The sequence below is a fragment of the Hyla sarda genome, chromosome 4 (genome assembly GCF_029499605.1).
Source record: "Hyla sarda isolate aHylSar1 chromosome 4, aHylSar1.hap1, whole genome shotgun sequence".
Taxonomy (NCBI): domain Eukaryota; kingdom Metazoa; phylum Chordata; class Amphibia; order Anura; family Hylidae; genus Hyla; species Hyla sarda.
The window spans coordinates 93,568,211-93,592,770 of record NC_079192.1 but is presented as its reverse complement, the minus strand read 5'-3'; the positions used below and the strand labels follow the sequence as shown (position 1 = coordinate 93,592,770).

Below are 24,560 nucleotides of genomic sequence, written 5' to 3'. Positions count from 1 at the left end.
ACTGTGTTAAACATGCAAAGATGCCAGCTGTTAAAGAACTGGCTCAGGATAGTATCTTACATTGCGTCTGTCTTAAAAAATTCCGGTTATGGCAATAAGCCTGGACACTATGGGGAAGATCTATCAAAACCTGTGTAGAGGAAAAGTTGATTAGTAGCCCATAGCAACCAATCAGATTGCTTCTGAAAAATAAAAGAAGCAATCTGATTGGTTGCTATGGACAATTGGTCAACATTTTCTCTACACAGGATTTGATAAATCTCCCCCTATCAGTCCAAAATCATTAGTAGGAGGCTCGTTATTTAACACTCCAGCTATGCTTTTTCATTGTGACCTTTAGAATGCATTCACATTTTCAGGTGTCTTTAAGGGGTACTCCAGTGGAAAACATTTTTTTTTTTTTAAATCAACTGGTGCCAGAAAGTAAAACAGATTTGTAAATTACTTCTATTAATATTATTTGTCCTTCCAGTACTTATGAGCAACTGTATGCTACAGAGGAAATTCTTTTCTTTTTGAATTTCTTTTTTGTCTTGTCCACAGTGCTCTCTGCTGACACCTGATGCCCATATCAGGAACTGTCCAAAGCATGGGAAAATCCCCATAGCAAATCTATGCTGCTCTGGACAGTGATGTCAGCAGAGACCACTGTGGACAAGATAAAAAAGAAATTTAAAAAGAAAAGAATTTCCTCTGTAGCATACAGCTGCTAATAAGTACTGGAAGGATTAAGATTTTTAAATAGAAGTAATTAATTTACAAATCTGTTTAACTTTCTGGCAAAAAAAGTCTTCCACCGGAGTACCCCATTAACTCGTATTCCGGGGAACCCAACTTATTCCCTAAAAGTGTCTGATTATAGGGGGTACGACTGCTGCGAACCCCCTGGGATCTCCTATATGCTTCCATGGTTGTACCCCCTGCAATCATACACTTAACACCTATTATGAGCATAGTGGATAAGCTGTCTTCTCCCCAGTCATAAATGTTTCCAATAATTACCACCATATAGCTCACCAGTGATAACATGGTTCGAAAATCATGAAATAAATAAACATGGGACAGAGCTTAGCAGTTGACTGTATTGACCAGCTGGCACCTGTGAAGTGATGGGGGAATCATCAGTATAGCGGATAAAAATCTCCAAACTGCTAGAATGCAGGAACTATGCTGTATGAGTATCATTGTGAAGGCAGTATTAACCATAATAACCCATCCCATGGGTCTTCTCTTGCCTTGTGCATTTTGAAGTTCTTTAGTTTCCGGGCTTGCTGGGCTTTTTGTTTTCTGTAAAGTTGCTCTGTGACTATAACTCACTACAATTCTGCTTTTCCTTTTTTATTTTTACACATAGCACTCCAACAAAACAAACTCTAAAAAGCAATTAAAAAAAGTAAAGGTAATTTTGATAACAAAATAATACTATTTTCTTAAAATATAACCTTGAAACAGTCTCTGCGATACAAAAGTAAGGTACAATAATATGTTTGGAGGCAGATAGATTCCCCACTTCTGCGGGGAATGGGTAGAAGGTCCATTAATGAAGACTTTTAGCTACAAAGCACAACATGACAACTAGGGGTGTGGGGAAAAACAATACAGCAGTCATTCCAGTATGGACAGACCCTGGGTGTGTGCACGGACACTAAATGGGTTAATGTTCATCTATACACAATAGTTCTCCAGCCTGGCCATAGATATGACCACTGTACATGACACATCAGAATATTTCTAGTCCTTGGAATCCCAGTTCTAATGCAGCACATTGGGACATTCCTTAGGACCAGAATCAGTAATGTCAGAACACATGGCAGGGACAGACACAGAATATACTCTGATATGCAGCCATCATTCACCAGGTGCATACAGCTATTTACCTTCTTTAATGAAGAACATACACATTGACCAAGACATAGAGCTCTCCCCTAATCCTCATTCACTGACATCAAGACATAGAGCTCTCCTCTAATCCTCATACACTGACATCAAGACATAGAGCTCTCACCTAATCCTCATACACTGACATCAAGACATAGAGCTCTCACCTAATCCTCATACACTGACATCAAGACATAGAGCTTTCCCCTAATCCTCATACACTGACATCAAGACATAGAGCTCTCACCTAATCCTCATACACTGACATCAAGACATAGAGCTTTCCCCTAATCCTCATACACTGACATCAAGACATAGAGCTCTCCCATTATCCTCATACACTGACATCAAGACATAGAGCTCTCCCATTATCCTTATACACTGACACCAAGACATAGAGCTCTCCCATTATCCTCATACACTGACACCAAGACAGCTCGTATCTCCTCCTAATACACAGACATCAGGACATAGAGCTCTCCAATTATCCTCATACACTGACATCAAAACATAGAGCTCTCCCATTATCCTCATCCACTGATACCAAGACAACTCTTATCTGCTCCTAAAACACAGACATCAGGACATAGAGGGAGATTTATCAAAACCTGTGTAGAGGAAGAGTAGTGCAGTTGCCCATAGCAACCAATCAGATTGCTTCTTTAATTTTTAACCCCTTAAGGACTCAGGGTGTTTCCGTTTTTGCACTTTCGTTTTTTCCTCCTTACCTTTTAAAAATCATAACCCTCTCAATTTTCCACCTAAAAATCCATATTATGTCTTATTTTTTGTGTCACCAATTCTACTTTCCAGTGACATTAGTCATTTTACCCAAAAATTCACGGTGAAAGGGAAAAAAAAATCATTGTGCGACTAAATCGAAGAAAAAATGCCATTTTGTAAATTTTGGGGGCTTCCGTTTCTACGCAGTGCATATTTCGGTAAAAATGACACCTTATCATTATTCTGTAGGTCCATACGGTTAAAATGATACCCTACTTATATAGGTTGGATATTGTCGTACTTCTGGAAAAAATCATAACTACATGCAGTAAAATTTATACGTTTAAAAATGTAATCTTCTGACCCCTATAACTTTTTTATTTTTCCATGTACAGGGCGGTATGAGGGCTGATTTTTTGCGTCGTGATCTGAAGTTTTAACGGTACAATTTTTGTTTTGATCGGACTTTTTGATCACTTTTTATTCATTTTTTAATGGTATAAAAAAAGTGACCAAAATATGCTTTTTTTGGACTTTGGAATTTTTTTGCGCGTACGCCATTGACCGTGCGGTTTAATTAATGATATATTTTTATAGTTCAGACATTTACACACGCGGCGATACCACATATGTTTATTTTTTATTTTATTTACACTGTTTTATTTTTTTTTATGGGAAACTTTTATTAGGGAAGGGGTTAAATGACCTTTATTAACACTTTTTTTAAACTTTTTTTTTGCAGTGTTATAGGTCCCATAAGGACCTATAACACTGCACACACTGATCTCCCTATGCTGATCACTGGCGTGTATTAACACGCCTGTGATCAGTATTATCGGCGCTTGACTGCTCCTGCCTGGATCTCAGGCACGGAGCAGTCATTCGTCGATCGGACACCGAGGAGGCAGGTAAGGGCCCTCCCGGTGTCCTGTAAGCTGTTCGGGACGCCACGGCGGTCCCGAACCGCCCGACTGACTAGCCGGGATACTTTCACTTTCGTAGCGGCGGTCAGCTTTTACTGCCGCTTCTAAAGGGTTAATACCACACATTGCCGCGATCAGCGATGTGTGGTATTAGCCGCGGGTCCCGGCCGTTGATGAGCGCCGGGACCGACTCAATGTGAGCCGGCGCAGGACGTAAATATACGTCCTGCGTCGTTAAGGGGTTAAAGAGGCCTCTGAAAAGTGAAAGAAGCGATCCGATTGGTTTATATGGGCAACTGCACCTCTCTTCCTCTACACAGATTTTGATAAATCTCCCCCCATAGAGCTCTCGGCTCCTCCTAATATACATACATCTTCTCCTAATACATCTTCTCCAAATACAAGGACTTCAGGACATAGAACTCGTACCTCCTTCTAATACACAGACATCAGGACACAGAACTCTCACCTCCTCTAAAAAAAAAAACACAGACATCAGGACACAGAGCTATCACCTCCTAATACACAGACATCAGGACACAGAGCTCCCACCTCCTAATACACAGACATAAGGACACAGAGCTCTCATCTTCTCCATATATACAAACAACTGGCTAAACAGATCTCACCTTCTACTAATGCACAGACATCACTATACATAGCCTTTCACCAACTTAATACAACTTGTAATAAAGTGGAGCTTTCACTTTCTCTTTCGCTCTTTGGACTTTCCGCTCATCTACAGTTTACTATCACTTTCTTGTACATTATCATATAGCTCATACCTATGATGTGAAAATTCATCTGCAGCCCCGCTCTGGTCAGTCTCCATATTGCAACCTATAAAACAGGATGCTATATCTACTAGGATTCTGTGTGATGTAAGGTTTATTGTCACCCTACCAGGACTATAAAGGAAAAACTGTGTTAGCAGCCTTGGCTACAATATATCCATCCACCAATGAGAATACACTAGATAATGTGGTGCGAAAATGTAGAAATGTGCAGAACTATATGGTATATGATTTAACTGTAATTTTGGGTTTCTGGAAGTCATGTTTAGGTGAGTGGCAGTTCCTGTTATAGGGTCAGGTTCTTTACCAGAAGAGGGAATCTCATATCTTATTTCTGATGAGATAAAACATAAGCTGGTTTTACACACAGCGTTTTGTGGCAGTTTTTCATTTAGCTTTTAGAGCCAACACCAAGGGTATAAAAAAAAATGTGAAGTATAAATTAAAGACATATACCGAATTCACTTCTGCTTTTGGCTCAAAAAAGTGAATCAAAAACTGCACTGGCACTTAAAAAAAACCAAAAAATAAATAAATAAATAAAAACCTCACAGTGTGCAATACCAACCTAAGGGCAAGTTCACGCACACAGTACAGGCTGCTGATTTTATGCTGCAAATTCTATGCCGTGGAAATCAACATAAATCAATAGCTCAACACAGCATAAAATCTGAAGCAGTACGTGGGAACATGCCCTAAATCAATATAAATAGCTAAACAAAGCATAAAATGTGCAGCATAGATAGTATGTGTGAACATCCACAAAAGGAGAGCTTTATAAGGGCATGTCCACACATTGCAGAATAGTCTTAAATCTCCACTAAATGTACAGAATAATTGAAGGCAATTGACTGTTTCTAAATTAATAAAATTTGTGGCATGCCTTGTCTTTTGCCAATTTCCCATATAAATTGCAGCATATTGTACACTCTGTACTATAATGGGTCAGATCTGTGGCAAAACCTATACGTGGATATGGTGATTTTACAGGGTCCTGCTATGGATTCTTTCCACAGCATAATAATGTATCCTAATGCTATTGTAAATTGAGCCTTTTGGGTATATTCATGAGTCATGGTTATCTTACAGGTTTTGCCATGATGAGGGACATTTATCAATGTTTGCTTATGTATTCTTTTTTTTAGTAATTTTTTCCTTACTTTTTTTTTTGCTTATGTGTGACTTATTTATCAACTGGTTTCAGCCTGTTGATAATTTTTTTCTTTTTTACTTTGGTAGTAGCTTTTTCTGCTCCATGTTTGAGCTGGAGTAAATTTAGTCAATTTTTAACGCTGTTGCGACTTTTTTTTGCGCAGTTGCGACTGTCGCAGTTAATAAATACCTGACTACCCGTAGTCCATTTTAAATTTTTTACTACGTAGTTAATTTTTGGAAAACTTGCTTTTCTCGCTTTCCAGTCAAAATGTCGCATGAAAAATCGCGTAGTCGCAGTTGCGACAATTTTGCGACAATTATAGTAAAGAAAACCTGACTAAAGCCGTTGATAAATGTCCATAGATATTTCTAAAGTTGCACCCAAATGCAAAAATCATAGCTTTAAGTGCAACAAGTCCATAAAGTGTGAATCAACCCAAAAAGACATCATATACATTTTAAAGCAAGCTTCCAACCAGAGTGTTCAAATGGCAGCCAAACAGCTTTCATTATTCTCGTATAATATAGCCATAAAGTCAATGGCTGGCATTATTTATAATGCATTTGAAGATAAGCTTACAGAACTAGTAACATAAAAAAATGTTAATCTGTACAGTACAACAATTTAAAAGGGTTATCTAAGAATGGAAAAACAAAGCTAATTTCTTCCACAAACAGCAACACCCCTGTGTTCAGGTGGCGTGTGGTGTTACAACTTGACTCCATTCACTTCAATGAAACCAAGCTGCAATACCCAACCTGATGACAGATGTGATGCTATTTTTGGAAGAAATTCTGAATAACCCCTTTAACTGCAGGGAATATTGTTTTGGGTGTAGTACCTACACTTAGCCTCTAGATGTCATAGCAAACTAATATAATAAGCCTGGTCAGCAGTGAGAATGTTCCATATGGGGTAGTGGAAACAGTAACAGCTGCATGCTATTTAGTGACCATTTATTGGACCCATAATTTAAATAACGTAGCTGAAGCAGCACAGCATAAGAATATGTAAGATGTGGTGTAAATAAATCTGTAATATGTGCTGCCACACAGTTACTACTAACAAGGCAAAAGTTTTTATGCCAAATCAGTCTTTTGCTAGAACTGAATGTACCTGGGTATACACAATGGAAGCTGATACTCTGTGATCAGGAAACAGTACTAAGAAAAAATAAACCATACCGAACCAGTGGTCAACTAGTACATTTCTGGCTACCTGCTTGACTTGAGTTACTTTGCTTTAAGGTTTTTATGTGCGCATCTGACAGCAGTGATGAAGCCATCTAGCCAAAGTGACCATAAACAACTGTTACACTAGCCTTAATGGGGTGGGCCCCAACAGATCATGAGAGTGGAGGTCAATAGCCCCCAGCATGTGTGCTCAGCCATCGTTCTTAATGGGATTTCCATACACTGCTGACCAATAAAGTCCTGTAGACAGTGAAAAGAGTTGTGGCTGAGCATGCACGCTATAACTCCATTCACTCAGCAAACAATTGACTTCCATTTTCTTGATTGGTGGGAGTCCCAGCAGTCAGGACACCACTGGTCATCTAGTTATCTACTTTCCTAGGATATGAGATTAGGAGATGGACTATTTATCTTACAGCAGCTCTTGCCTGGCTCAGTTTACACCAAATTTTAGTGCCAGGATAATGGCGCACATCATTAATATCTGGCACATTTTAAGACGCCTCTTAGCTATGTATAAAACATAAATTTAGTTTGCCAGTTTTATGGAAACATTTTAACCAGAATTCTGGCAAGTATTGCTTAGAAAATCTCCCAATGTTCCTATTCTTGACTCTTGTATCTATAGAGGAGCCACTCAGGTCATGTTGGATATTGTAAGTAAACAATACATGTTTGACAGCTTGCCATATATCTGCTATCAAGCGTCCAATCCTTGCCTATGCATGGGCTGTGTGTTGACGCAGGAGGCTTGAATGTAGATGTAGAATCTCTAGTCTGTTTTCTGAGCTTGATGAAACATAATCCTGCTGAACCCATATATAGGATTCATGAGTGTGACATTACAGAGCTTAAAGTGGCTACACAACCCCCATGCAATGTCTCTGGGTACCCTCCACCTCTCTCATCTTCATACACCCATTCACACTGTACAACCCAAAGCAAAGGGTAATTTTGACAACCTTTGTACTAAGAAGGGTTTGTGAGACAAGACAGGGACGAGAAGGGGAGGACACTGGAAGACATCACTTCTCACAGTCAATGAGGGCCACAGCACATAACATCAAGAGTCAATGAGGCGAATGAGAGGGTGTAGTTTGCATGATACCCATCGGCGCAAAGGGCAGAAGTATTGATAATGGAACTGCTGGAATTCAGGTGTCAACCTAATGTCCCTCAAAAATGCTAACTCCAGATCGGACTCTGCCAATATAACCAGCAACAACAGTAATGCCAACAGAAGACACAGAGTGACTGCGAGCAGCCGCAGAACACTTTGTAGAAACTTATTTGCCTGTTCAGGTTCAGGTTCCCTAGGACTTGCTTGCTCTAGCCCAGGTAAAGCTGGTGGTGGTATCTCCAGGTCAGGAATGCTGGGTGCGACTAGGTCACTCTCCTCATCCTGAGTTGTGCAGGTTGCTCCATTCCCCTGCTGCCCAAAGGATAACTCAAGGCTGGATTCACACACAGGAGTAGGAAGGATGCTGGAACAAGGAGTGTATGCCTCATCGCTGATCACAGTCTCCCGAGATGTGCAAGGAGATAAAGCATCAATGCTGTCAGAATAACGAATTGGAGTAGAGTGGGTGCTGTCCCGGAGAGATTCCAGACCTGTGGGAACATCAACAGTTAGGAGAGTATAGAAAGTGACGTATACCTGCACAATAGACACATGGACATGCATATAAATACTCAGTAGCTTTTGGACACAGCCATGCTCTGTATTGTGAAATTTACCTGTTATTCCAATTTCTCTCGCAATTGCAGCTTGTCTACTTGGTGTAGGGACCACTCCTCCTTCACTTGTTATTCCCATTTCTCTATCAGTTGCAGGTGGTGTAGTAGACACAGGGATCGCTCCAATAAGAGCTGGAAAGAGGGGCAATGCCCCCAGAGCTCTACCCAAAAGCCGAGGCCCCAGACTAAGCACTCGAATTTTCACATCACGGTAACAGTGATTGATCATGCGCAGGTGAACATTCACTTTGGTTTTGATACGGATAAGACACTTCACCATGATGAAAGGGGAATAGTTCTGATATCTGGTTGCACTTACTTCCTATTTCATGCACGCAGCACTTACTTACAACTATACCTCTACCCACACTTTCTACCCTGAATACCCACTTTGACTGTTCCCCACTTGCCTTCCCCTCTTTCTCAAGACACTTTCTATAAGCCTTCCACTTTTCTTCTCTTCTCCGTTGGCTTCTGCCTCTCCACATCTCCAGAATGTATCTCTCCACCTCCTCTCTCTCTATGCTCTGACATACAAGGTGAAGCTTCTGGTTCCCGCAAGCTATTTTGGGAACCAGTATATTTACTACTGAGCAGAATCAGGAGAGTACGTGCCCAGCTGTCATTTACCACTCCACATGGAAGACGGCAGCTCCTTACACTGTCCCATTTCCCAGACTAATGTCCTCATCCACACACTTAATATCCAGATGGAGAGGATTTATAAAAGGGTTCAGTACTAGAGTTGTTATTTCACACTTTTTTTTATAAAGTCTGGGTTTCCCAAACTGCAGTGTATGACCACTAAGAACCTATTATAACTATCATACTGATGTATATATCTTTAATACTAACCTTTAAATTTGCATGGCATGATACAGTCATGAAGGATGCATTGAGAATGCCCTAGTGTATAGCAACCAATTCCAAGGGAAAGGGGTTTTCTGGGAGTATAATTTTTTTCATTGATATCATATATTCACAGGATAGTCCATCAATATTTGATCATGGGTGTCTGACACCCTGCTGACCAGCTGTTGAGCAAGCGGTGCTTGCTTACATAGTAAATCGATCTGGGAGCAGACAGCTCTGTACACTATGTAGTGGTTGCGCTGGGTTCCTGCAGCTCCATTTCCATTTACTTCAATAGGAGCTGTGCTGCAGTAACACAACATGACCACTACACAATGTACAGAGCTGTCTGCTTCAGTCACTTCAACCAAGATAAATGCTGTTCCATGCTCTGGCTGTCTCTGCCACAGATGTCAAAGAGTCATAATTTTCTTCTTCCATGCAGGGAGCTCTGTTCATTAAGAGCTTTCCTTGCCACCCTCCTCAGCTATCATTGACTGTGCACGGAAGAAGAATTCGGCCTTTGAAACTTCTGGTGGTGGCATGGATAAGCGTTTATGACAGACACCCCAGGTTTGATTTTACTCATTTCCCCAATGTCTTTATGGGTCTTTATTGATAGCCCAAAACTTCTGACAGATTCTCTTTAATCAAAGTTACAATGACAAAAACTATACATACCCTCCATGATTGATATGTGAACAGCACGTCTCCGTGTCCGGGGAACACTGCTTAACCTCAGTCCATGGCTAATTGATGGACAACTACGACTTGGCACCATCCCTGCTCTGTGCCACAAAAAAAAATAAAAAAAGACAAAAATGTTAGTTTTTTTTTTTTTTTAACCAACAAGCCTGAAGATTCAGGAAAACTAGTTCAAAGATACAGTGCAGAAGTTGCCCACAGCAATCAAACAGATTCCAGTTCATAAAAGTAATCTGACTGCTATAAGCAACTCATTTACTACTCCTTTTAAGCCATGATTAATAAATATCCCCCAAAGCACATAGACATTTGATGCTAACATTTTTGCTCGGCTTTTATTGATATCTATAATGCCTGGAGTTTTTAACCAGAGTTTTGATTAAAAAAAATCTACCAGAGGCTACCAGAGAGCACATGTTCATCGGTAGTAGAAAGGAAAAAAAATGGGATGTTCAGGCGCATACCGCAAGTAGAGACTGACATCCAGATGTGGATATAAACTTCTTTATTCCGCCAGTTTCAGACGCGTTTGGAGACTACTGTCTCTTTCTCAATGAAAAAATGGCTTCTAACATGTACATGGTCCAAATGCTGTTTAAAACAATAAAAGTGTGTGAGCGGGCTGGTTGCCGGACCACCCCGCGTGGACTGCGCATCGTGGTGACGTAAACAAACACACCTGTTAAGGTAGTGACATGTAAACAAAGATACTATAGTGGAGATTTTTCAAAACCTGTCAAGAGGAAAGTTGCTGAGTTGCCCATAGCAATCAATCTGATCGCTTCTTTCATTTTTCAGAGGCCTTTTCAAAAATGAAAGAAGCGATCTGATTGGTTGCTATGGGCAACTCAGCAACTTTCGTCTGGACAGGTTTTGCTAAATCTCCCCCTATATGTTAAAAACATCAATGTAAAATCACAAGAGTCATTATAGATACAATAAAATCCTATAAAACCATGTTAAAAGTATTAAATAATTGGTGTCAGTGGTGCATCTGTGCTGGCAGGAACCCAGTCAGGCCGTGGGGATCCCCGATCTGTTGTTGAAGCATATAAACACATAAGCCGGAACAGTGCCGTCTTACCTGTGGGACACAAACACTGAGGGATGGAGGTTGTCCGGTGAGATAAACTGGATGAAATGTATTCTGGTCCCGGGATACGGCTCGGCGCTAGCAGAGAATGAATGTGATGAGGAGTTAGCGCATGCGCACCGATGCACGCAGCCGGGACTATAACTACTATGGGCTGTGTACGTGCGTAAAGGTGCTGTGAATAGTATGAATGCGGGGAATTAGATGTAAAATAATATTGCTTGGAAGGTGACACGGCAGGAGATGGTACCAATAAAAACATGTGCAAAAATAATAAATACATTTGGGGGCTAATAGTGAGTATAATGGAATGAATAAATATTGATTGTGCCAGCCCTCATAAGGCAAGTATAAATGTATCTCAAAGAATTGTTAATAGGGTGTAACAATATAAAGGGCATATGTAGAATGGAGATGGTAGCAAGAATTACACATTTTCCACGCATTTATTGAGTCCCGAAGGGTATAACAGGTTCATCCTGTATATCTAATATGATTCAGGTTTGCACAATCTTCCAAAGCGGTCCTCTGAACTTTCATGAATTTGTTCTAACGCTGTGACTGTGAAATCCTGGAAGTTACTCTTATGATCTTCTGTCACGTGTCTTGACACGCTATGCTTCAAAAATTGATGACAGACATTATATCTATGTCCATTAAATCTGCTCCGGAGTTGCTGGGTCGTGCGGCCAATATATTGTAGATGACCGGTGCACTCAATCAGATATATCACATATATGGAACTACAGTCCATGCGAGTCTTTATCTGGAAGGTTTCCCCCATCTGAGAAAGGCGGTTTTTATGATGTTTTTTGGATATCCCTTTTCTTGAAGTCGCTTTTTCATGGTCTTACTCTGGGTCTTAAAGTCAGAGACCTTAGTGCAATTCTGACAAATTCTATGGAATTGGCCATATGGTACACTTTTCTTCAACTTATGGAAGTGGCAACACCTATAGTCAAGTAGGCTGTTGCAATCTACCGTTTTGAAGTAGGTCTTATTAATTATGTTGGGACCCTCTGATGTTAGTTCCAAGTCCAAATATTCGATTCTATTGCTGGAACATTTGTCCAAAAATTCCATTATTGTAGAGATGGTCTGTGAAGTCATTGAACTCTTCCTTGGTCCCATCCCAAATAAACAATAAATCGTCTATGTACCGTTTATAAAATATTATATGTTCACTCCAGAGGTGTGGTTGGAGATGTATTCCTTTTCAAAATCACCCATATAAAAGTTGGCAAATGATGGCACAAAGCGCGTCCCCATTGCAGTCCCAGTGGACTGCAGGAATATTTTCTGTTCAAAACTGAAGTAATTATGGGATAGAATGAAAGCAATACTCAGTTATGAATGTCTTCTGTTCAGATGGCATGGAACTGTCTGTTGAAAGGACCGATGAAATCACTTCCAGTTTAAGTTGGTGAGGGATATTGGAATATAACGCGGACACATCTAATGTGGCCTACTTATAGCTCGGTCTCCATGGTAGAGGTTTCAGAAGTCCAATTAGGGTGTGTATATCCTTAAGATAAGATGGGAGATTGACCACATATTTTTGTAGCATAATGTCTACATAATTGGTCAAGTTGCTTGTGACAGAGTGGACTCTAGAAATGATCGGACGTCCTGGGGGATTGAAAGGGTCTTTATGTAATTTTTGTAGATGGTAAAATACTGGTGTCCTAGAGTTGCAGATTTTTATGAAGTCTTGCTCCGTCCGATTGAGAACTCCTGTCTCATATGCTTGATCAACCAAAGAGTGGCATTCTTTTAGGAACTCCATGGTCGGTTCGGTGGGGATTTCTTTATAGTAGTTAGGGTCAGATATGATGTTAAAGGCTTCAGTGAGATTGGTGGAAAGATCCTGAATCACCACCCCACCACCCTTATCCGTGCTACGGATAATGATGTTTCTATTCTCTGCAAGCTCCTTCATTGCTTTGTCTGGAATCTTAGTAAGATTATGTTTAATTTTACATTTGCTATTAATATTACGAGACTCTTTAGCCACTAGGGTATAGAAGGTAACTATAAACTCACCTTTGTGGTGGGTTGGATACAATGCAGATTTGGGCTTCAACCCGCTACACAACGCCGCAGGATCCAGCTGAGAGGTATCAGGATCTGTTTGATTGGTTGTTAGCCCGGACCTATTATTTTCCAGCATAAAGAAATGTCGGCCCAATGTGAGCTTTCTAATATATGTGTTCAATTCTATGAAGAGTTTGAACTCATCTATTTTCCCAGTGGGGCAGAAGGACAGCCCTTTATTGAGGACCTCTCTCTCTGCCTCAGATAGTATGTGGCTCGAGAGGTTAAAGATTTTTACCGAAGTTTCTTGTTTTTCTTGGATTTTTGTCTGTCGTGTTAATTTTTCTTCTTTCCCCTCGGCATCCCTTTTTGGTCTTTCTTCTTCTGATAATTTCTCTTTGTCCTTGCCAGACTGTATATTCCGTTATCAGCGTTGTGAGGGTTTTGGTCCTGCCGTGATACGTGGGGGTTAATACTTGTGGAAGATCTAAAAAAGCTGGAGAACACCTATTGGCACTTAGAGGTGTGGCAGACTCTCTTTGTTTTTTTCCATCCCCATTTGAATCACTTTGGGTGTAATCTTCTGCATTCGCTGTATTAGAGTTTCTCCTGTATTGTTCCAATTCCTGATTATTGTCCACAACTGTAGGTATATGTGGAGCTTTCGGTCCTACTTCTGAAAAAAACATAGGAGGTAGGGCTAGAGAAGACAGCTCCTGTGCTTGTTGTAGTAAAACATCTAGATCAGAAGTCTCTTCCAGCACCTCTATAGCATGATCCACGTATGGAGTAGCTGTCTCACTATGTCCACAGGGCTCAATCCCCCCCCCCCCAATGAAACTCTCCTCACCTCTGGTTTCTTCTCCAAACTTACTGGAGGATGGTACATCCATAGATGGTGTCCCTTGTGTGGAGAAAAGTTTTTTTGCTGAGAAGGGGTTATTCCTTTGTCACAACATTCTCACTGATTCTGCAGTTTTTGGTATCCTGTGTAGTTCTTTGGTTGGTCATCTTCGCATTATGGATTTCTCTAGGTCCCATATGTTAAGGACCTCCTGACTTTGTTTCTTCCTTGGGTTTTCTATATGTGCTATTCATGAAGGACCGCCCATTAAGGGGTCTGAGATTTTGCCTCCTTTTAGTAGATTTGGTGGGTGTGTTGTTTGCAATTCCTGTCTCCAGGGTATTATTGGTTTTGAATCCTCCTGATTCTCCGTCCTAGTTTTTTTTCCAGTATTTGATGTTGCCAGTGAGGTAATCATTTTTATCTCTATACATTTTTTTTTCCAATGTGCCCTTTTCTAGGTTGAGAATCCTCATGCTAAGTAGTTTGTCCATCCGGGTGAAATCGTGGCTGCCCCTATACGTATTAAGGATATTAGTGGTCTGTGTAATTTTATCGTCCAGAGTGTTGCAGAGTTCCTCCCTCTTCTCACAATAACGCCTGCATCATACTAAGGGAGAAATCGTGTATGAGATGAGATTTTCCCACCTTCGGACAAAGGCTTCGTCGTTCTTGAATGCAGGTTTGTGACGTAGCCACAGACCTCTGGGGATGACATTCTCTTGTATATAGAAGCGCACGAATTTCAGATCTAAGTGATGTTGAATTTCGCTCTTGAGTAGCCTTTCTAGATCAAGGAATATTTTAGGAAGACCTACTTCAGGATGTAAATCCAAGGTCTCTGTCGTAATATGTGTGATGTCCTAAGTGTTGATCATTTGTTTAATTGATTGTTCAATTTCTCCCGTTCACTCAGTAGGTTAGCCCAGTATTCCATCTTGATGGAGTGATGGTATGCTTGTATGTGTAATGCGGAGCGTGAGTCCTCTGTGAGGATCCTTTAAATATGGTGACTGGGTGATGGTCCGAAAATATTGCTATTATGGATTGTTGGATGGTCAAAAAGAACTAGAAGTATGAAATAGATGTGGATGTGTTATAGTACTGGACACACTCAGATTGGATAGTAACAAACAATTGGATGTATAACACCACTTTTCACCTGTAGTTGGTGTTAATGGGTCCTAAATATAGCTATTATAATGGTGCGGTGTCTAGGGTGTAGTTGAAAAAGGGGTACCAGTACATCAGACATGGGAAACCTTCCAGATAAAGACTCACCATGGACTGTAGTTCCACATATGTGATATAACAAATTGAGTGCACCTGTCATCTACAGTATATTGGCCGCACGACCCAGCAACTCCGGAGCAGATTTAATGGACATAGATATAATGGCCCAGATTTATCAAACTGTGTAAGAGAAAAAATAGAGTGATTTTCCCACAGCAACCAATCACAGCTCAGCTAACGAGCTCTGGAATAGTGAAAGCTAAGCTTTGATTGGTTGTTTTGGGAAAATTCCTCTCTTATCAATTTTTGAAGCAAAGCATGTCCAGACATGCAACAGAAGCTCATAAGAGTAACTTCCAGGATTTCACAGTCACAGCGTTAGAACAAATTCCTGAAAGTTCAGAGGACCACTTTGGAAGATTGTGCAAACGCAAATCATATTGGATATACAGAATGAACACGTTATACCCTTCGGGATTCAATAAATGCTTGGAAAATGTGTAATTCCTGCTACCATCTCCTGCATCCAGGTCTCCCAATCCCTGCTATTATACGTTTGTAATAGGGGCAACTGAGGTCCATTAATTCTGCATGTGCCCTTTATACTGTTACACCCCATTAACAGTTCTTTGAGATACATTTATACCTGCCTTATGAGGGCTGGCACAATCAATATTTATTCATTCCATTATACTCACTATTAACCCCTAAATGTATTTATTATTTATACACGTTCTTTTATTGGTACCATCTCCTGCCGTGTCACCTTCTGAACTATATTAATTTACATCCAATTCCCCGCCTTCGTACTATTCACAGCACCTTTATGCCCGTGCACAGCCCATAGGAGTTATCATAGTCCCGGCTGTGCGCATCAGTGCGCATGCGCTAACTCTGCATCACATTCATACTCTGCAAGCGCCGAGCCGTATCCCGGGACCGGAATACATTTCATCCAGTTTATCTCACCGGACAACCTTCATCCCTCAGTGTTTGTGTCCCACAGGTAAGACGGCACTGTTCCGGCTTATGTGTTTATACGCTCCAATAACAGATCGGGGATCCCCACAGCCTGACTGGGATCCTGCCAGCACAGATGCACCACTGACACCAATTATTTAATACTTTCAACATGGTTTTATAGGATTTTATTGTATCTATAATGACTCTGGTGATTTTACAGTGATGTTTTTAACATATAGTATCTTTGTTTACATGTCACCACCTTAACAGGTGTGTTTGTTTACGTCACCACTATGCGCAGTTCACACGGGGCGGTCCAGCAACCAGCCCGCTTGCACGCTTTTATTGTTTTAAACAGCATTTGGACCATATACGTGTTAGAAGCCATTTGTTCATTGAGAAAGAGACCGCAGTCTTGAAACACGTCTGAAGCTGGCCTAATAAAGAAGTTTATATCCGCATCTGGATGTCAGTCTATACTTGCGGTATGCGCCTGGACATCCCATTTTTCTCCTTTCTACTACCGATGTCCTACGATCAGCTGGGGGATTTCTACCCTGATTCCCGGGAGGCAGCTCCGCTTATTCTGTATACCAAGCACTGCATGGTGGTTGTGTCTGGCACGCAACCCCACAAGGTGAGCACATACTTTTTCGATGCTACTTCCCTTCTGATACATCACACTGTTTCAGACATACTGTCATTAGAAGCTTTGCTCTGTCTTTTTGTTTGCATTAGAGAGCACATGTTGTTAGGAAGAAGTAACAAATATTTTGTAAACAACAATACCTGTGAATTTCAGGAGGCTCCCTTTTGATTTTGGCACTTGATTCCATTACTTCTTTAGCAACTCGACCACTAGGGAAAAACGTAGGCACATATAAACAAGTTTGTGGAGTATTAAAAGGTAGACAGCAAAATACGTTTGATAGGACCATAAATTTTAGCAGAGATAGCAACACAGAATATTTTAGGGAGTGGAAAACTGCAGTAGAGCTTATGTGGCCTAATGTCACCCATATACTGGTAGTCCTGGCTGCCAAACCATACAGTAGGATCTCCATCTAAAGTATTTAGCAGAAATAGCTTTCAACATATACAATAAATGGCAGCTGTTAAGAATGCATAACAGCGGTGCCTTAACCACAGACTAATGCGGGGTCCATTTACTGGATACAATGTGAGCTTTTTCATGATGTATCCATTAAAATGGCTGCCATTATAGCTAATGGGTGACAAATAGCACAGCTAGGCATCCGTTCAACATATGTTACCCACAAACTATGGGGGAATTTATCATTGTAGGTGTAAGTGAAGCATTTTCAACACCTTTTTTATGTGCTGGTAATGTGTAGGAACAGCACATTTATTAAATGGTCGTAGAGCATTTGATAAATTTTGTGCAGGTAAACATTTTCTGAAATTTCTCTCTTCACATACACCAAAAAGCTAAGCTAAGTCTGGGCCGGTGTAGTTTAAAGACTTTTTGTTAGTTTTGTGCCTTTTCACCAAAAGGCGCAGTTTATAAAACCCTTCCATATCATGCGCATTGCCAAAATCAGTGGATTACAACTCAAAATCAGCAGAAATGTGTAAACCAAAAGGTGCAAAAATAAAAAAAGGGACAATTGCGCCAAAAGAGCGCCAAATTTAGACAGAAAAAAAGGGTAAACACAATGATAAATGCTGGCCTGTATTAGTATCCATTTACATCCCATTTTCCCTTTCAACTGCCGGTATACCATCAAATTGGTATTCAATAGGCTTTTCTGTCCTACCAATAAAACATACAAATATACATTAAAATGTTTATGGTGTATTTGTAAAAAGAAAATAAATTTCAGAACTAAGCCTTAATGGGGAGGTAAAGTTGCTGACCTGAGTAACTCTTACATGTATGGCTAAATTTACAAGAATTACCTGTATCGAAAGCGGCTCCCTTTGAAGAACAAATTACTACTGGAAACCGTGCGGACCTGGTTGGAGTTCTCAAGTCTGCAGACAATGATATACGTGGAAAGGAAAAAGATGTGGAAACAGTGGGGTCTAAGTTTTAGGTACACACATAGAAAATAAGGAGCAAATCATTTACAGTGCATGTAATACTGAACAGAATACTGACTTGTAGAAAGACTGGTTCTCCACTCCACATTTCCACAGATGCTTGCAGGCCTCTGGAGTAGGTGCTAAGAATGTCAGCACCAAGCGTTTTTCCTATACAGAAAGATATTTAAATGTACATTTTAACCTAAATTACACAGATCTGAGAAGAACAACTGAAGTGCTGTCAAATCATGTCACTCTTTACAAGGGAAGGGCCTAAAGTTTGACAGCCTTGCTATCTGATGGTTGGTTGGTTGCCCATGTACATTATATATATCCTGACTGACTGGTATATATAGGGCTTATATGACTGATGAATACACACACTCAGAAATAAGTACTCTATTCACATGTGAAGGCTGGTGCCAGTATATTAAAAATATGGTCATAAGGCAAACAGTCTATAATCTGTTTTGGGCTGAGCCTTTTTCTACATTTTCACATTTGACTTGTTTTGAGTCTAGATTTTTAGTATTTGATAATGTACAAAGATGAGGAAATAAATACAATTTATAAAAAACAGGAGATTTAGAAAAAAAAATATTACCAAAGCTGAGAGAAATAAAAATGTCAGCCTATTTCAGTCAGATCCAGTCATTCTTTCAATACAGTATGGATGACAATGTATTTGTTGCAAAAAGAGAAGATATAATTTTATAAACTTTTTGTTAGCGCTTTGGTTTGTGGCAGTTTTAGGGATAGTGACATATGCTGTTTTGTGTTTTTAAGTGTGAGTGTAAAGGAGACATTCAACTTGGGTTCCACAGCAATATTTGTCTGCCCGTGCTTTGCAGTATTACCGTGACTCTTACAACTTTAATGTTTTTCTATGAAGGAAAACACTGCAAGCAACTACACAATAATATACTTCATTGTTTTGTGTTATTCTGACATAACTGCACAGATGAAGGCCAAAAGGATGGCTGTCTAAGGACACCTAACGGAAACATTGTTAAAGTAACAAGTTAAAAAGTAGGTGGAAAACACATTGTGAACCCAGCCTTAGTGGAGAAAAAAAAAAGCTGTATGCTCTTGGAAATGTACTGAACTTAGTCACTACTAGACTACATTCAGTTCATTTTCCAATGTATATTACAAATATAGGCTGTGTTCAGATGTAAACAAGGGCTAATGTATCTGCTGTATGGGAGTGGCCATCTTTCCTGTTATTTTAGCCACATGAACCATAGGAACCTTTAGTCTGGAGTTGACTCATTGGACAAGTCATGAACAAAAAAACAAAAAACAAAAGGGAGAGAGAGAAAATAAAGCTTTGTAACCTGTAAAGGGAGGAAGACCAAGTGAACTGTGCACATTACATATTGTAAATGGTGGATCCAGTGTTATCTACATATTGGTGTCAACTTTTTTTGTAATCTTGCCTGTAATGATTAGGAGTAGACTGCTAAAAATGTATCCCTACAGAACAGGAAGTGTCAGACTAATATTAGGCCTAGTGGCCAGAATGAAAACTGCCAGATTTTAGGATTATTTTAATAATATAAATAGCAAAATGATAAACTTACAATGTAATTCTATGGGATTCTCTCAGAGAGCAGGAAGAGAGGTGCACAGCCACGTGCGTCTCTTCACGCTATTTCTAGAAATTGTTTGTCGTTGAAGACTCAGAACCCGACCAAATGTAGTGGTCCCTCAAGTTACAATATTAATTGGTTCCAGGACGACCATTGTATGTTGAAACCATAACTCTATGGAAACCTGTTCATTGGTTCTGAAGCCACCAAAATGTCATCCAAAAATAGGAAAAAGTGAGGATTAAAGAACAATAAGTAGATAACTTATACAGATAAAGCAAGTCCTTATGTATTTAAAAGAAAGAAAGATCTGCTGGGAGCTGTAAATCACTGTCTATGTAGAGAACAGGAGCTTCTTCAGGGCCCTGTACAGGACACGCAATGCCCTATAAAAAAAAGTAAAATGGAGCTGCCTCCACCTGGAGTCCAAAACAGCAGCTATCCCTGGCACAGGTCAAGAGTAGTACAGAACATGTAATACCTCCCTGTACTGTAAGGGGCACTTCCAGACAGGAATTCAGTGCATGCACTTCAATAATACAGGTGTTTTACCAGTGAAATGCCCATTCTGATTGGTCGGTTCTTCCAGCCATTGACACGTTTCACAGATCTGGACTGTCTGTAGTATTGTATGTTGAGTCTGGTTTCAAGTTACAATGGTCCAGAAAAGACAATTGTATGTTGAAGCTATTGTAAGTTGAGGGATCACTGTATAACTGTTGACATGTCTCTAATACATGTCAAAAAGTTTTTCTTTTAAAGTGACAGGTACATTTTAAAGAGGTTATCTGGAAACAAGAAATGTTATCTACCTAATTTCTCTGGAGTACCAAAACTACTACTACTTTACAGTGGGATCCCCAAGGGAGCAAGGTAGGTGTGTGTTTTTTTCAATTGTCATTGCTATCCTAGCAACACTTTCCGGGTAATCCTTTTTATCATTAAATTGGGTAGGAATAATTTCACATATGTATGTATATATATGTAAATTTATGGAATTATGCAAAAGCAATAATAGAGTTGGTGTGTATACCTGTCACATTCTGTATGTATACACATCAGTCATTCAGTAAAGGTATATATAGCTTTAGCTCACTGCCCCTAAGTTGTGTTAATCAGGCGTAATAACCATTCCAGTCAGTTAGTGTATATATATAAATATATATATATATATATTTTAATAGATGTAGGTTTACATATCATCTAGTCACCCAGTATATATACCAGTCCATATGTATATACCAGTCTGTCAGGGTATATATTGACATTTTACCTCCTTCTCTCTCACATATAAATGAAAAGTTTTTCCTTCAAATTTCATTTTTGTGGCATCACTCCTGAAACAAAACAAACAAAAAGAAATAAAAATCACAAAGACTTTCACAAGGAAAAACAGAACGACGGGACATATGACAAGAACAAGTACATTATGTGACCAGGGAGAAGCTAGCGTAGCACTACAAAGACAGAAATGGCAATGGGGATCTCAGCGGTGGACTACAAGGTGGTTGAGGATGATTGGCTTATGATGCGAGATCACATGGGAGCTGGACAAGTCATGACAGAAATCTATCCTCTCACTAGACATGAAGAAACACTTGGGGAGATTTATCAAGCTGTCTTAGGTTACGTGGTGGAAAATTTGCTGGATGTCCACCCAGAACACAGGCGGACATTCCACAAATAGATAGGACTGCTTGGAAGTGTTCCGTCTCCATAGACAGCAATGTATTTCCGAGCGGATAATGCCGAAAGAATGAACTGTGCAGAAGAATCCCATTGCAAACAATGGGACTTTGCTGCAATGGAATTTCTGAGCTAATTTTTTTTTTTTTTTGCTGGGTTCCACTCGTAAATTTTATGTGTGAACATGGCCTAATAGTAAGATTGGTTTTGTTGCCCATAGCAACCAATCACCGCTCAGCTTTCATTTTACCAGAGCAATATGAGGAATGTGCTGTGAGTGGTTGCTATGGGCAACAAAGAGAATCTAATTACTAGAAAGCTTGATAAATCTCCCTATTGGCTTTACATTAAAGCATACATCCGATAATGACCCAGGATACGGATAGCATTGTATGGGACATCCAGTAAAACTGCACCCTGATCACTGAAGCCTTGGGCAGGTCTCGGGCTCAGAAGTTGAAGCGAAATTTAAACACATATCCTGCAGCTGGATCCACCATCGGATCTACACTTTAAATGTGCTGATGAAGAACTATTACCCCTTTAAAATTTCCCTCCGCATGTGGTTGCATTCACAGTGTACAGAGTACCATATGGATTGTGGCCCCCAGTGTAAGAACAATCCCTGAAATGTGTATATTGCCTCCAAGCCTGTAGTGGCTACGTATCAAAGAAAGATAGCACTGCGGTTTACAAAGTAAAACTGCAGACTGTTGGGTTTGTTTGTCCAACATCTATCTTCCCTGATCCCTCCAAAACACATGCACACTTGATTTGGCTGAGCATGCACACACTATGAATGGGGTGAGGGGAGAAAGCCACTTCCACACTCAGATGAATCATTAATTGGGCACTGTCACCAACTTTATTTTTTGATATGTTGTAGTACTTATGTACTACAACATTTCTCTAATATACTTTTATTATATTTTTTTTAAATTAAAATGGTTTAATTTACATTTGAAAACCGGCCACTAGGGGTCTCCCTCCTAGTGGCCGGCTGCAGCCTGGCGTGACGTCATGCCTGAAAAAGGACTGACAGGCAGGGAGCGAGCGCATTGGCTCCCCGGCCACTGGCTGGGAGGCCACTCCTCCCGCACATCGCGGCCGCCGCCTCATCGCCACTGCTGTCCCTGCACGCCCGCTGCCGGACTCTGCAGTAAGTGTAATGAGGGAGGGGGGGTTGTGATGGAGGGAACGGGGTATGCGGGGGGGGGGGGGGGTTGTGATGGAGGGAATGGGGTATGGCGCGGGGGGAGGGAGACGGAGGGGACGGGCTAGCGCCGCATGTAACTAATAGTTTATCTACACAGGGTGCCTCCAGCTGTTCCAATACTACAACTCCCAGCATGCCCCGACAGCCAATAGATGTCAGGGCAAGCTGGGAGTTGTAGTGGTGAAACAGCTGGAGGCACCCTGTGTAGATGAACCAAGGGCGGAAGTCCCCCCCAGCAGGCATCAGTGACGTGGTGCCTGCTGGGGAAGTCTGCCTGGTAGTGAGCACACTGCCAGGCAGACAAAAGGCATTTTTAATATAGTAAAAATAAAAATTAAAAGCAGGAAGGGGGTTAGGGATAGATTGGCAATAGGCAGGGACAGAAAAAAAAATAGGATGGTGGGAGCTAATCTTTAAGTATCTGCTAATGTATACGCAAATTCTCCTTCAAGATCAGACACTGGGTAAAAGAAAAAATGGGCATGTTGAATTTGAATATGCCTGATTCTTTCAGCAGGAAGGATCCTTTCTGTAGAGGAAAATCAAAGGGGGGCCTGCCAGCTAAATATGCGGCTCCATGCAAATACAGTTTCCAGGTCCATAGCCCTAGTAGCCAAAAAGGGCAGGAAAAAAATTGCCATCTGAGTAATAGGAGCGCTAAAAGAATACAGTAGACTTATAGTTATGAATCTACAATATTCATGAGGAGAGCACTATCCCACCCCACTGGTCTGAATGGTGGGCAGCACATTCAGCTGGTTGATGTTCCTAATGTTATTGTGCACATTGACTAACAGACATGCTCACAGGTCTATTGAATGGATGCAGCTCATTTATGTTTCAATGGTCGGGGTGGCTGATGTGTGGGAGGAAGGAAAATGGAATGATGGGATTTGTAGGCAAAGAAGGAAACTCAAACAGGAAATACCAGTTCACAAAAAGCTAGCCACAGTGTTATGGTAATCTCACAACATAGCAATTTTGCCCCAAGACAAGCGGAGATCCTTCCTAAGCATGTCCATTACTGTCTGGCAGGTACATACTAAAGTCAAAATAATGTGTACACAAGCGCTACTGTGTGGATATTAGCAGCTGCCCAGGATTACGGGTGGGTCCCTAAAAACCACTCAGTGATAAATTAGTGTAACACTAATAAATGAATGCAATATACAGTAATCCGGCACTTGCTATAGTAAATTGTATAGGTGGGGAGCAAAAAGAAGATATATATACCGGTAACTGACGTGGTACTTACATGTAATGAATTATTAAAATCATGTATATCAGACAGTATTTGACATAATCTTAATCAGACAATATTTGTATGCTGCAGTTACTGTGAAAACAAAAAGTAATAATAAAATGGTATCAGTATCTACGACTGTGTCACTGTTTGATATGGCAATATAAAAATCCAAATTTATAGATACCTATTTGGTAATGATGGTACGTGAATTCCAATACTTGAAGATTCCGGACTATCAGGCTCGCCGATTTGATTGTCCGGTATACTGAAAAAAACGTTTGTATACGGTTAGGCAACTATCCGATGGTGGTACATATATTTCCTATAGGGCCAGGTACACTCTAATCGATATGAAGGTACCTGATTATGGAAGCGGTGAGAGTAAATGTCCGGACACTCTGACGGAGACATGTTCGGATCCTGCGGAGTCGGTGTTGCGCTCGGTTAGGAGAGAGACAGCTCTGGCCGGTGGCGTCTCAACCTCACTATCCCGTTTGAAAGAGTTGGATGCAGTTGGAGCAGCTAAGTGACGTCACTACTAAGGCTCGTTTGGGACAAAAATATATCCAACGCGTTTCGGAAAGCTAAAACGGCTTCCTTCGATCCCAGATAGTTGCCTAACCGTATACAAATGTTTTTTTCAGTA

General features: G+C 40.5%; 1 protein-coding gene across 4 annotated transcripts in view; it reads right to left on the bottom strand.

Annotated features, from left to right (window-relative positions):
- Positions 1 to 673: 673 nt before the first annotated feature.
- The window catches only part of FRMD5 (FERM domain containing 5), a 195,928-nt gene continuing 172,041 nt past the window's right edge, over positions 674 to 24,560 (bottom strand). For 3 of the 4 annotated variants that reach the window (XM_056571565.1, XM_056571566.1, XM_056571568.1), the window contains 6 exons: positions 21,040 to 21,103; positions 18,251 to 18,342; positions 18,049 to 18,123; positions 16,918 to 16,986; positions 9,938 to 10,044; positions 674 to 8,278 (listed from right to left, as the gene is read on the bottom strand). In XM_056571565.1, the coding sequence (XP_056427540.1) occupies positions 7,731 to 8,278; positions 9,938 to 10,044; positions 16,918 to 16,986; positions 18,049 to 18,123; positions 18,251 to 18,342; positions 21,040 to 21,103 (955 nt within the window). In that variant the 3' untranslated portion in view covers positions 674 to 7,730. The remainder of the gene's footprint in view (positions 8,279 to 9,937; positions 10,045 to 16,917; positions 16,987 to 18,048; positions 18,124 to 18,250; positions 18,343 to 21,039; positions 21,104 to 24,560) is intronic. The other variant, XM_056571567.1, reaches the window with a different exon arrangement.